This window comes from Mirounga leonina, unplaced genomic scaffold, assembly GCF_011800145.1.
Source record: "Mirounga leonina isolate KUSES-001 unplaced genomic scaffold, KU_Mleo_1.0 Mir_104, whole genome shotgun sequence".
Classification (NCBI taxonomy): Eukaryota; Metazoa; Chordata; class Mammalia; order Carnivora; family Phocidae; genus Mirounga; species Mirounga leonina.
In genome coordinates this window covers 16688961-16701057 of record NW_023270231.1, presented here as the reverse complement: position 1 = coordinate 16701057, position 12097 = coordinate 16688961, and the positions used below count along the sequence as shown (strand labels likewise).

Below are 12097 nucleotides of genomic sequence, written 5' to 3'. Positions count from 1 at the left end.
ATCAGTCTTCTCTGGCAACAGGAAGTACCTTTGCCATTGGTGGGTTTGGAAGTGGGCTAGAAAAAAACTAACCAGGCTTCCCTCACCTCTGCCAAATGGGGCAGTGACGGGTACCCAGGAGACAGACGCCAGGGGACTGGGACTTTGTTCTCTGCTTCAGAGGCCTGGTAGGCCAGCACCCAGGATGGAAAGGGGCCAGCCCACACTGGAAACCGCCACCCTGCTCCTCCCCGCCCCTTTTCTTTGCAAACAAAACCCGGTCACCCCAGTGCAGCCGGGAAGGCCCCGCGCTCCTGTCAACAGTTACGAGGAGGCTGGGGAGGGAGGCCGGAGGTCACGCGACACTGCTTGTTGGGAGCAGGGCCCACTCCTTCCAGGCCTAAGTGGCAGCCCTCTTGGCTCAAGTGGGCTCAGATGCGCCGAGTTCCCAGGGGGTGAGGTCATGCCAACGCCCCCTCGAAGTGTGCTTAGTGGAGTCAAGATTTCCTAGCCCTTTCTGACCCTCTGCTAGGCCCCTTCACTGAGGTCTCTTCCTGATAAACTGCCCCAGGAAATTCCCAGGTGCCAGTTCCCACAGTTAGGGCCCCACTGCCATAGTGGGGCGGGGGGGGGGGGGAATGTGCCCTCATTCTTAAGCACATCACTTCCTCCTTCATCTGACATTTAGGGGGCATGCACTCCATGTCAGGGCCTGCATTGCTACAGGGACCCATACGCTGACCAGCCACACACGGTCCCTGCCCTGTGAGCTGAGACCGGCAGAGGGACAGACACCGACACCAGGACTGCGCAGGGTGGGTGGTGGGGAGGGCCCGGGCCATGGGGACACGTCTCAGAGCAGCCCCTCTACAGGACTGAGGCAGAAGTGGCTGGGAGGATGATAGGGATGGAGAAGTGTGTTTGATGTGGAGGGAATAGCACTTAAGGAACTAGAAGGAGTGTAGGGCAGAAGGGAGAGGGGAAGCTGGAGCCAGAGTCCGGGGCTGCATCACAAAGGGTCTTAAATGCCATGCAAAGGGGTTAAGTTCCTCAAGAAGGCACCGGGGACCACTGAAGTGTTTGGAGCAGGGAGGAACCCCTGCGGATCCACCTCTCCAAAGAATGAGAGTCAAGCCCAGTTTCTTCCCATAGAAACTGTCCCTCTCTCTCTTCTCGGCCTATCAGAATGACCCAGCATAGCGGGAGTAAGAAAAACAGTTCAGGTTGTTTTGTTTTTTTAAAGATTTTATTCATTTATTTGACAGAGAGAGACACAGCGAGAGAGGGGACACAAGCAGGGGGAGTGGGAGAGGGAGAAGCAGGCTTCCCGCCGAGCAGGGAGCCCGATGTGGGATTCGATCCCAGGACCCCGGGACCATGACCTGAGCTGAAGGCAGACGCTTAACAACTGAGCCACCCAGGCACTCAACAGTTCAGGTTTTGAATGTTGCTTCCAACTGCTGGTCCAGTCCTGCCCCTTGGCACCTGCTTCTCCTCCAGGCAGCCCCTGGCAGCCGCCTGGTGATAAGCTGGCTGAGCCTGACCCCTTTCTCCTTCTCTTCGCCTTCAGTGTAGCCTCTCCCCTGTCCTGGTGGGGCCCAGCAGCCTGACTGCTCACTAACCTGCAGGGCTCCATCCCGACTCTTTGGGACAGCAGATCCACTGGTCCTTCTCAGGGCCAAAGCAACACTGGACAAGGAAGCTCTCCTTGAACTCCACTGTTCTGGCTCCTGGAGCCAAGGCAGTGTTCTTTGCAAGCCCCACTGCCGGGGAACGTTTGCTGACTTGAGAGGCGGGGAGCCCGCGTCTGCGGGACACCACATGTGCGCCATGTGCCTGCCGTGCGGCCCGTTCGCCCCTCACCACTCGCTGCCGGCTGGCTTCCAGATGGCGACACCGAGGCCCCTCTCTGCACACCCTTACAGAGGCCCCCCGGCGTGTGAGGGCAGTGTCTGCATTCACATCTGGTCCTGTCGGACTCCAGAGGCTGCACCTCTCCTGTTTTATGCCTCACTCCACCCCAAGGTCTCTTGGGGTGCCTCCTGACCTGCAAGAAAAAAGCTAGACTGTGTCCAAGTAGCTTAAGCCACCTTCTGGTAGAAGAGGTGGAGGGATGCCCTGGCTTATCTCGGGGAGGGGTGGGGGGGTGGATGTCATCAGTCAGCTTGTTTTGAGCTGCTCAAAGGCCACAGTTTGGCGGAACTCAAGATGAACAATAAGCAGCATCTAAAAAAGGAAAGTGGGTGACTGATTACAGCAGGGCAGGGATGGAGCCCCTGTGCCTCACGTCCCTAAGGCCCAGAAAAGGAATTGGGGGTGGGGCTCAGTCAGAGAGACAGACTTTCCGGGGGGCAGTGCAGAGACTACAACTGGCCCTGCGCTCACCAGACCTCCTGTGGTCCTCCTGGGGGAGGTGACTGCCACCAGACCCGTTGCCAGTGAGACAGGGAGGCTCCGAGAGGTTGGGAGAGCTGCCGAAGGCCACACGGCCAGGACACGGTGGAGTTAGCGTTTGAACCCAGACCAGCCTGGTTCACAAGACTAGGCAGAAGAATGCTCTGGCTGCTTCGGGCAAAGTGTAGAGTCATCCCTGCACGGAAGGATCAGAGCACAGTGCCCGGCACACAGTAGGTCCTCAGCTAATGTTTCCTTCCCTGCCATGTCTGGTTCTGAGGCCTGCAAAGAAGTGACTCTGAAGGATGCCTCTCCCACTCCGCTTCCTTCTCTGAAGACCTAGCTTTCTCGTTTCCCTCCGCCTCCTCCATCATGCTGACCATCCGCTAAGAGAGTGAGGATTGAGGGTGCTGCAGGAAGCCTGTGTGGTTCAGGTAAACAGCTGGGTCAGGATTGGACTCTGATGTGAATCCGAAATCCATGCATGCTCTTGAGCATTCTTCAGAATTGCTTCTCTAGCCAACCAGCGGGTACTTTAGATCTCTCACAGGGACTTGAGAGGAACAGGACTATTGGTCCTATTGTTCCTCCCACCTCCACCCCAGTCCCCCCATTGCAGGAAGACAGATTCCTTGCCTTCAAGGGGACTTCTGGAGTCCTCATCTTGTGTTGGGCTCAGACTTCTCATGGAGTTCCCTATTTATACCTCACTGCCTCCCTGTAAAGGAGGTACCATCATTATCCCCATTTTAAAGATGAGGAAGTAGAGGCTCAGAGAAGGGCATGCCTTGCCCAGGGTGACCCAGGTTAGATATAGTAGAACTACTTGAACTGAAGCCTGCCTCCAAAACCAGTGCTCTTTCCATCACCTCTTGGGATTCCAGCCAAAGACCTCATCTATAATTATTCTGGGAACCGGCACAAAGTTCTGGTCCCCAGTGTCCCATCTGCCAGATAGGAGGTAGGTTCTGAGCACTCTCTGGTCCTAGGAACAGAGCCCCTGGGGGACTTGTCTGCAGGGATGAAGGCCTCGGCCATCCTCAGAGTGAGGGAAATTCCGCTGTCCCGTCTCCTGACCTTGAATTGCCCCGAACCTTGAGGGGAAGGGAAGTTCTTCTGTGGAGTGGAAAGTTACCAAGCAGACCCGGCTTGGGAGATGCAGGGTATGCGTGTGCCCACCCATCTCTTAAATCCATCATCCTTGGGGGGAAAAGGAAAGAAAACACGTGCCCAAGGGATAGAATTGTAATATAAACAATGCGTATTGTTGAGGATATAAACAGAATACACTTGTGAAGAGCTGTGGGCACCCTGCTGAGTGCCAGTAATAAGAATAAAGAGAGAGGGGCGCCTGGGTGCCTCAGTCTGTTAAGCGGCTGCCTTCGGCTCAGGTCATGATCCCAGGGTCCTGGGATCGAGCCCCACGGTGGGCTCCCTGCTCAGCGGGAAGCCTGCTTCTCCCTCTCCCACTCCCCCTGCTTGTGTTCCCTCTCTCACTGTGTCTCTCTCTGTCAAATAAATAAAATCTTAAAAAAAAAAGAAGAGAGAAAAAGGGACAAGGGTGAGCTGGGACTGATGTCCAAGGATAACTGTCCTGGACCCTGGTGAGGGCAGGTGGCTGCATCTTTCTGTGCCTCAGTGCCTGAGCTCTAAAATGGGCCGAAGAGCTTCCAACTTGAAGAACTGGCAGGAGGATGTTATAAATGAAAGACTGTGAAGGGGCCTGTAGGTGTTCAGCAGATGAACACCGGAGAGCATTCCCTTAAGACCCCAGGGTCAAAAAGCACTTTAATGAACAATTCATCCCGGACCCATCTGATCCTCAGTTGCCGCTATGATGTCCATATCAAGTCCCAGTCGGGCTAAACACCAGTGCCACTCCAGCTAAGGGCACTTCCTCCTCACGCCCTCGTTCCACCTGCAGACTGCTTCAACAGTTAGAAAGTTCTTCCTTTGAGCTGAAATCTGCCTCCACGTGATGGCCCTGCACTGGTCATGTCTGTGTTTGGTCCACGGTGCCCTTCCCCATCAGGTCTGCTCTCTGACCGTCGGGATCTGCAGAGAGCTCTCAGGCCATATTGCTAGGGATTCTCTGCTCCCCTGGGGATGACATGGGCCTCGCTTTGCTGTCTAGAAAGCCCTCAAGACATCAGCTATCCCCTGAGCTGCTTTGAAAGGGGGTTGGAGATCTACACATCAGGCTTCGGGGACTATCAGCTGGGGTCCCCTCAGTGAGCCCCTAGACCACTTGGAGACCGTCCCCACCCTGCCATGCCCAGACACAGGATGTGAGACAGACACCTAAAGAAGTAGGTAAACAACCAAAACCGAATCTGCCAGGACACTTACAGATTTCTGCTTAATACCACGAAGGCTTCCAGTGCCAATGTGAACAGTGCCCACCTGACCTCCCACCCTGACTCGGCAGGCATCCTCCCCAGACTGACATCCTCTCCTTCTAGCAGCAATGGTGTTGCTACCAGAGCTGTGTGCCCTTGGGCAAGTTATTTTCCCTCTCTGTGCCTCTCTGTTCTCTCAGCAGTCAAAAGGGAGTAACAACAGTAGCTGTCTCCTGAGGCTTGTCCTGAGGGTCAAATGCGGGGACCTGCTCAGAATAGTGGCTGGCACAGACCGGCTGCGGGACACAAGTTAGTGGTTCTTCTCTGGGTCTGTCTCCCTCAGGAGCACAGGGCTCAGCGCAGAGCAGGGGCTGCTTCCCCAGTAAATTCATAATCATAACAGGCACCCCGTGTGAGCCCTTACTATCTGTCAGACGCTCCGCATGCCTGCGAAGTAACATCATCATCCTCTGTCTGCAGAAGGGAGAACTGAGCACAGACAGGTCGAGTTGCTTGTCCGGCTACTAAGGGGCAGGACCAAGACGCAGCCATGAAGGGCCACAGCCTGTGCTGTTCCCAGCTCTGCCAACAATGAGAGCACGGCAGGGGGCCAGGACGCTCCTCACCTGCGGGAAAGCCTGGGTGTGGACAACAAAGGGCTCTCACCCGAGCCCCGTGCCCTCGCTGACAGATGGTGGCCACTGGCTGGCCCTCTGGGCGCCCAGGGCCCTGTGAGTAGCTGGCCAGTGTTCACCAGGCAGAAACATCAGGAGCCTGAGCCCGAGAGACGCAGGAGGAAGGGGTACAGAGTTCAAGTTCACCCTTCTCCAGGGCAGGATTCCCAGAGGCCACCTCTACCTTTTGAGTTTCAAAGTCTACAGGCCTGGGGTGAGGTCGGGAGGGGTGAGGGATGAACCTTTCCTATGGGCAGCTTCATTCTGGCTGCTGTGGCAGAAGTGATTCATCTTCCCAGGACAGAGAAGGTGGGAAGATGCACCTGCAGGCAGGACATGTTGAGAGCTGGGGCTCAGGATGAGGACAAGGGGCAGTAGCCCCAAGAGGCCACAGGGCGCCGTGCCCTTTGGCGATGGAGGAGAAGGAGCTTTGAAGCTGGCTAGGCCTGGGGTCAGATTCCACTCTGCCATTTCCTGGCTGCCTGTCTCAGGGCACGTCTCCTTTCCCCTGTGAGCTCAGTTTCCTTATCTGTGGAATGGGAGACTACTGGAAGGCTGATCCTGACGGTTTAAAGAGGACGAACGAGACAAAGGGCCTGGTATGCGGCAAGCATGCAGAAGCTCTGAGCGCTCTACTGTAGGCCAGGTGAGCGCCTACTACCTACAGGGCTGTACCCAGGTCTCCTTCCTTTTCCCTCCCCGCTTGAAGCGCACACCTGGCTTCTGGGCTTCTATTTTAAGCCCTCACAGAGCACCGCGAAGTACAGAAAGCCCTTTGGTCCAAAAGAGGGCAGAGCTGACTCTTCTTGTCAGTGGGGAAGATTAAACCGGGGAAGATTAGACCGTGCTTATGGCCAAGCCCGGTGAAAATGCTACGCCCCTGCTGGCAACCTCGGCCCATCAGCCCAGCAGGGAGCGCGGCAGCTAAGAAATCTAAGCCTCCTGACTGCAGGCTGGCCTGCAAGAAACCATCCCCTCCTCTGACTTGGCCTCTGCCCACCGCTCGAACCCCATGGATCACCTCCACTTGCACTGGGACCCCCAGAACGCCACAGCTCCCCACGTATGTGCCCTGTTCTCCCTCCACTCAGGCCTCTGCACATCTAGCCCCTCTGTCCTGAACAGCTTTTCTCTCTTGGCTAACTTATCTGCTTTCTGGTCTCACCAGACAGCACCTCCTCCAGGAAGCCTTCCTGCATCCTTTTCTGGGCTCTCAAGGGCCCCCACTTACGGTAACTGCCCTGTCCTTGTTGGTCTTTCCCACTAGACCTTGAGTCCCTAAGCCCAGGCTGTGACCCCAGGCTCAGCACAGAGCCCAGCCTGGAGGTCTGGTGAACAAATGGAAATGGCAAAATGCAACGTGCTAAGAAGAGTCTTCTCATCAGAAATCTGGTGTCCCAGACAAAGCTGGAGAAGCCTTGGGAATTGCAGCTGTTGGGACACATGAAAGGGATGCCTCCCAATCCAGTCCTGGGCTCAAGGCTCATGATCACCTGGGACTGGGCTTTCAAGGCAGGAAGTGAAAGGCACCTCTCATCCGTCCCCATCCAGGGACCCCGGGACCCCAGGGGTAGGTTCAAGTCCTCTCTTTCCACAGCGGCAACAATAACCATGACCATGAAAGCCCCAGCCATTGTGCTAAGTTTACCTGCCCTATTCCACTTAATTCTTGCCACCCCAACCACCAGGGAGCTCCCCCTATCATCCCCACTTCACAGTGAGGAAACTGAGGCACACAGAGGTAAGTACCTTGCCCAGAGTCACTCTATTGAGCAATGGCTGAGCTGAGATTTGAAGCCGGGCAACTGGACTCCAGGATCCATGTTCTAGACCCAAACACCAGACCTCCCGCTGCTGTGGACCAGCGAGTGGTCCCACCACAACTCTTCATCGCCGGGGCCCACGGAGTCCAACGCACACACATGCACACACAACCGACACAAAGTCTATGAAGCAAAAATTCTCCTTACGACCTCAGTGCACCGTATATTTTTTTATTCTATTCTATGTCATTAAGGATTTTTTTTAAAAGTTGGTCACGCATGACCCACAGTAGACAGACCAGTTGGTCTGGTGTCCAGGCCTTGTTTGGGGCCCTGGGCCCCTACCCCTCCCTCTCTGAGGCACAGGGCAGCCGCACTTAACCACCTAACCAGCTACCTGTCCTATTCTATTCCTGCACCCTATTCCTCTTCCACTAGGGGCCAGCTCCACGGGGGCCTCCGGTGGCTTCCATCCCATTCACAGCTGAACCCCCAGGGCCTGGCACACGACAGGTGCCCACAAGATGTCCGTTAAATGAATGAAGGTGCACACTCAGGAAAACGTAGGGCAGGACAGACCCCGGAGTCACTCCAGCCTGGGCACACGGCCCCTAAGGACAGATGTTGCCTGCCTGGAAAATGGGGCTAAATATAGCCCCTCTAAAGGGTTGTTACAAGGATTTAAAATAGATAACATGGGTAAAGCCCCTGACTCAGAGCTTGGCACAGACCAAGGTCAGCATACTTCCCTCACTCCAAGCTCCAGGATGCCTGACTATTGAACTAACACTAAAAAGGGCCATTGACTTGGTCAAGCATGGACCAACTTGATGATTAAACCCAACTGGCAGTTTGAATTGTCTCTTCTCCAACCAGAACTGTGGGTGAGCCCGAGAGGCGCGCTGAGGGAAGGGTGGCAATGTGCTGGTGAGAGAACGGGCAAGAGCCCCGCTGCCCTGGAATTCCAACCTCTCCCAGCCCCGCTTGTTTACACTTTTATTTTTTTCCTTACAAACCCCAGATTAAGGGAAACGGGGCCCAGAGAAAAGGACCATGTGGTATTAGGAATAAGACAGACCAGGGTCTTCTAAACCCAGCTTTGCTAGTGCCTACCTGTGTGAGTTGGGTCAAGTGTTTTAACCTCTCTGTGCCTCATTCTCCTCATCCATAAAATGGAGAAGAATGGCACCTTACTTTGCAGTATTGAACTGCAACTAGAAAGAGAATGGGTAACGCACACAGTAGGAGCGTGGCAAATGTGAGTTTCCTTGCTGGCTCCTGGACACTTCTCTTTATAGGGCATTCGTCTGAATTTGCTGATGCCCTTTGTGAAGACTGCCAAGGGACTTCCCACATCAATCATAAAGGACCCTCCCTTTCTTTGACATGTCATTATTGCACACAATAACATGACATATTTACTTTGGGGCACCCAACGCATGTTGTCTGAACCATGGATTGGGAGGATACTGCATGTCGGAGGAAGAATGTAGAACTTTGGAGCTAAATCAACCTGGATTCCAATCCTGGTTCTACCAACTGGATGAGCCATGTGAGCTGGAATGAGTCATTTTATCTCTCTGAGCCTTGGTTTCCTTATCTGTAAATGGAGATGATGATCCCTACCTTGCAGGGCTGTTGCAAAGCATTAAATTCATTCATTCATTCAACAAATATTTACTGAACATCTGTGTACTAGCCACTGCTTCGGGTGCAGAATATACAGCAGTGAATAAAAAGACAAAATCCTCCCTGGGGAGACAGGTGATTAAACAGCTAACTACACATATCGTGTGGCACATGGTGATCATGCTAAGGAGAAACACCAAGTGGGGGAGAGCAGGTGGGGCATGCCGGGGGCAGGGGTGATGGCAGGACCCGCACTGGAGCAGAGAGCTAAAGGAAGTGAGGGGGAAACCATGTGGAGGTCTGGGGGAAGAATGCTCCAGGCAGAAGGATCAGCAAGTGCGGGAGCCTTAAGGAGAAGCATGCTTGGCATGTAAATGAAGCCACATATGCAGGAAGCCTGGCATGGAATCCAGGTGCTCAGCAAATGCCAGCTCTCTATTTCAAGTCCCATAGAAGGAACCCCACGCATGTGTCCTTTTCCTGAGAATGAAAGCACAAGGATTTCTACAGGGCAAGACTGAGCCAAGTGTTCTTTCAGCCTAAGATGCAGGCAACATGTGAGCTCTACGACTGGTTTTTGAGCCCCTGCCAGCCACTAGGCTCTGGGTTGGGCAACCAGGGATACAAGATAATTGAGACACGGTTTCTGTCCTCAGGCAGCCCTGAGGCAAGTTCTGGACAGGGGTAACGACAATGCAATGTGGTCAGATGAACAAGCCGAGCCTTAAGAAGGTATCTAGGTAGCAGAGCAAAGGGTGGGATTGGTGTGGGTGGTCAAGGAAGGCTTCCTGGAGGAGGTGACAACTAAGCTGAATTTTAAGAAATGGACTAGACAAGGAAGGATATTTCAAGTGTGGGAAGCATCACGTACTGATCACAGAGTTGTAAGAAACGGCAGAGTGTGTGTGAGAAACTAATTACACACAGGTGGGAAAACAATAAACGGCCCTTCATATTCTCAGCACAGCAACCTGATGTGTCTCAGGAACTCCAGCTCTGTCCCCTTCCTCAAACTCAGGTCAAGCTTCAGCTCCAGTGGAGAATTTTAATTTTTCACACTTAGTTACTGCAGTGGGTAACAACCTTAACCCTCGGCTCCTAGCCCAGGTGGCCCAGTCCACAGAGGAAGAGCCCTGTGGGATGGACAATATAGAAATCTCCAGCTATTTTTAGCCTGCCTGGCTGTGTCTGTCCCTTCATCCACCCTACGGCCGACCCACAGGTGGCAGAATGGCTTTTTTACTAGAACAGCATAAATATTTTTAATTAAGAAATCCTACAAAGGGGCCCATGCTGCAGCCAGGTGTCTGTGGCTGGGAGAATATCTGCTGCCATATTTGCCAACAGCCCTGGACACCTCCAGACCGGGTGGGTGGGTCCTTCCATCCCCACCCAGTCAATATCTCTGCTCATAAGAGGTGGAGGCCACTGGCCCATAAGTGGACCTGGGTTCAGATCCCACCTCTCCCTCTGACTAGCTGATGACCCTCTCCTGGTGACTTTACCTGTCTGAGAATATGGGGGTTTTGAATGCAGTGGCCCTAAAGCTGCCCAGAAGCTTATAAACTAGGAGTTGCTCCTCTTGCATAGCCCAGCCTTGGGAATCCCGGGCACAGCATCATCCATTTTAAGACCCTCCAGAGGAAGAAACAATGATTTTTTGATATAAAGCCTAGAAGGGGGGACTATATGGGAGTGTTAGAGCACAGACCAGTGATAGGTCTCTCTCCTAAAACCTCACACTAAATCTGCACTGCAGCCGACTTGCTTCCCCACTGAGCTGGGCCTTGGTACTTTAAAAATACACACATCTCTCACTTTCTGCCTACAAGATGCTACCAATGCCCAGCCTTAAGCCAAGATAAAGACTTTTTCTAAAGACTTGGGGTGTGGGGGACGACTGCGCAGGCAGACAGGGGGTCCAACCCAGACTCACCTCCTATTAGCAGTATGACCTTGGGTGAGTCATTTCTTCTCCTCGGAGCCTCAATTTCTTTATTTGTAAAATTGGGATAAACATCTTTACCACGAAAAGCTGCTTTGCATGCCGCCCTGGCCCTGGGGTATGCAAAATGCCTGACACAGAGCCCCCAGTGCAGTGATCTGTCACCCAAATCACCAGGTATTCTCTAGTAAGTCCTCCTCTGCCCCCCACTCCCACCTTCCCACCTCACCCCCATCCCCTTACTCTAGCCCCGGAAATTCTAAGGTGATGTTAACTAGGGGGCGATGCGTTCTGCAGCAGTGACTCCGAGGGACTAGAAAGCCCCCAGTTGAGCGGACACCAGAGGGGGGCGCAGCCGGGGTGCGCGTGGGAACATGGCCAAACCAAGGCAGCATGTGCCGCGGAGGCGCTGGCGGCTGGAAATTGGGGTACCCCTGCAAGCGCCCCCCACTTTCAGCAGCTGCAGTCTCGGCACAACGGGTGGTTCTGGCCGTCGGAAGCCCTGGGGAGCCCGACTCCTGTCACTCCCCCAGGGCGCCCCGGGCTCCCTCCTCAGCGCCCTCGGGCTGAAACAAAGGCGAGGGGGCGAGCGGCAGCGCCCCAGCGGCCCCTTCGCGCATCTGGCCAAGCAGGGAGAACGAGGACTGGGGTCCCCAAGGTAACCAGGACGCGGTACCCGTCCTCCCGGAGCGCAAAGCCCAGCCCAGGGGCGCGCGCGGAGCCGGGGTCCAGGAGGCACCGAAGACTCCAGCCCGCTGCCGCCGAGGGCTCCAAGGGGGTGGGGTGGCTCTCCGGAAGTCACCCAGCGGGTCCCCTGGGGAGAGGAGAACCCCAGCGCCCGCCTCCCGGGCAGGGCTCCCCGGCGTACCTGGCAGGGTCCTGTGCACGGTGTTGCCCATCGCTGCGTCGGGGCGCGGCGTTGGCGGCGGCGCGCTCCGGCTGCACGGAGGCTAATAACGCGGTGGGCCGGGGACCCGGGCCAGGGTCGGGCCCCGGGGCATCGCGGCTGCACGGGCGAGCCGGCGGGCGGCAGCTGGGGCGGGCGCCTGGAGGGAGGCGGTGGCAGCCGGAGGAGGAGGCGGAGCCAACCGGCCCAAGCCCGCCGGCTCCGCCTCCGCCTCCGCCTCCCGCCGCCTCCAACCGCGCAGGGACAGGCGGGGCGGCGGCCGCCGCATCTTTTGAAAGTTTGGACCGGGCGGCGGGGGCAGAACCGCCGAGTCTCCCGCTCTCGCCGCTCCCGCGCCCGGGGCGGGAGGACGTGCCGCCGGTTGGGTGTCCTCGGCGTGCCAGGCCTTTCATTCATTCCTTCCAACGCTTCGCTAAGGCCTAGTGTGTGCCAGGCCCTCTTGCAGGCGCTGGGCCCCAGGGGGCCAA

The 12097-nt window shown here is 55.6% G+C and overlaps 1 protein-coding gene across 1 annotated transcript in view; it reads right to left on the bottom strand.

Moving 5' to 3' along the window:
• Window positions 1-11760, bottom strand: part of NEURL1B (neuralized E3 ubiquitin protein ligase 1B) — a 38887-nt gene extending 27127 nt beyond the window's left edge. The window contains exon 1 of the mRNA XM_035014356.1: window positions 11592-11760. Coding sequence (XP_034870247.1) covers window positions 11592-11622 — 31 coding nt within the window. The 5' untranslated portion in view covers window positions 11623-11760. The remainder of the gene's footprint in view (window positions 1-11591) is intronic.
• Between the last annotated feature and the right edge of the window lie 337 nt (window positions 11761-12097).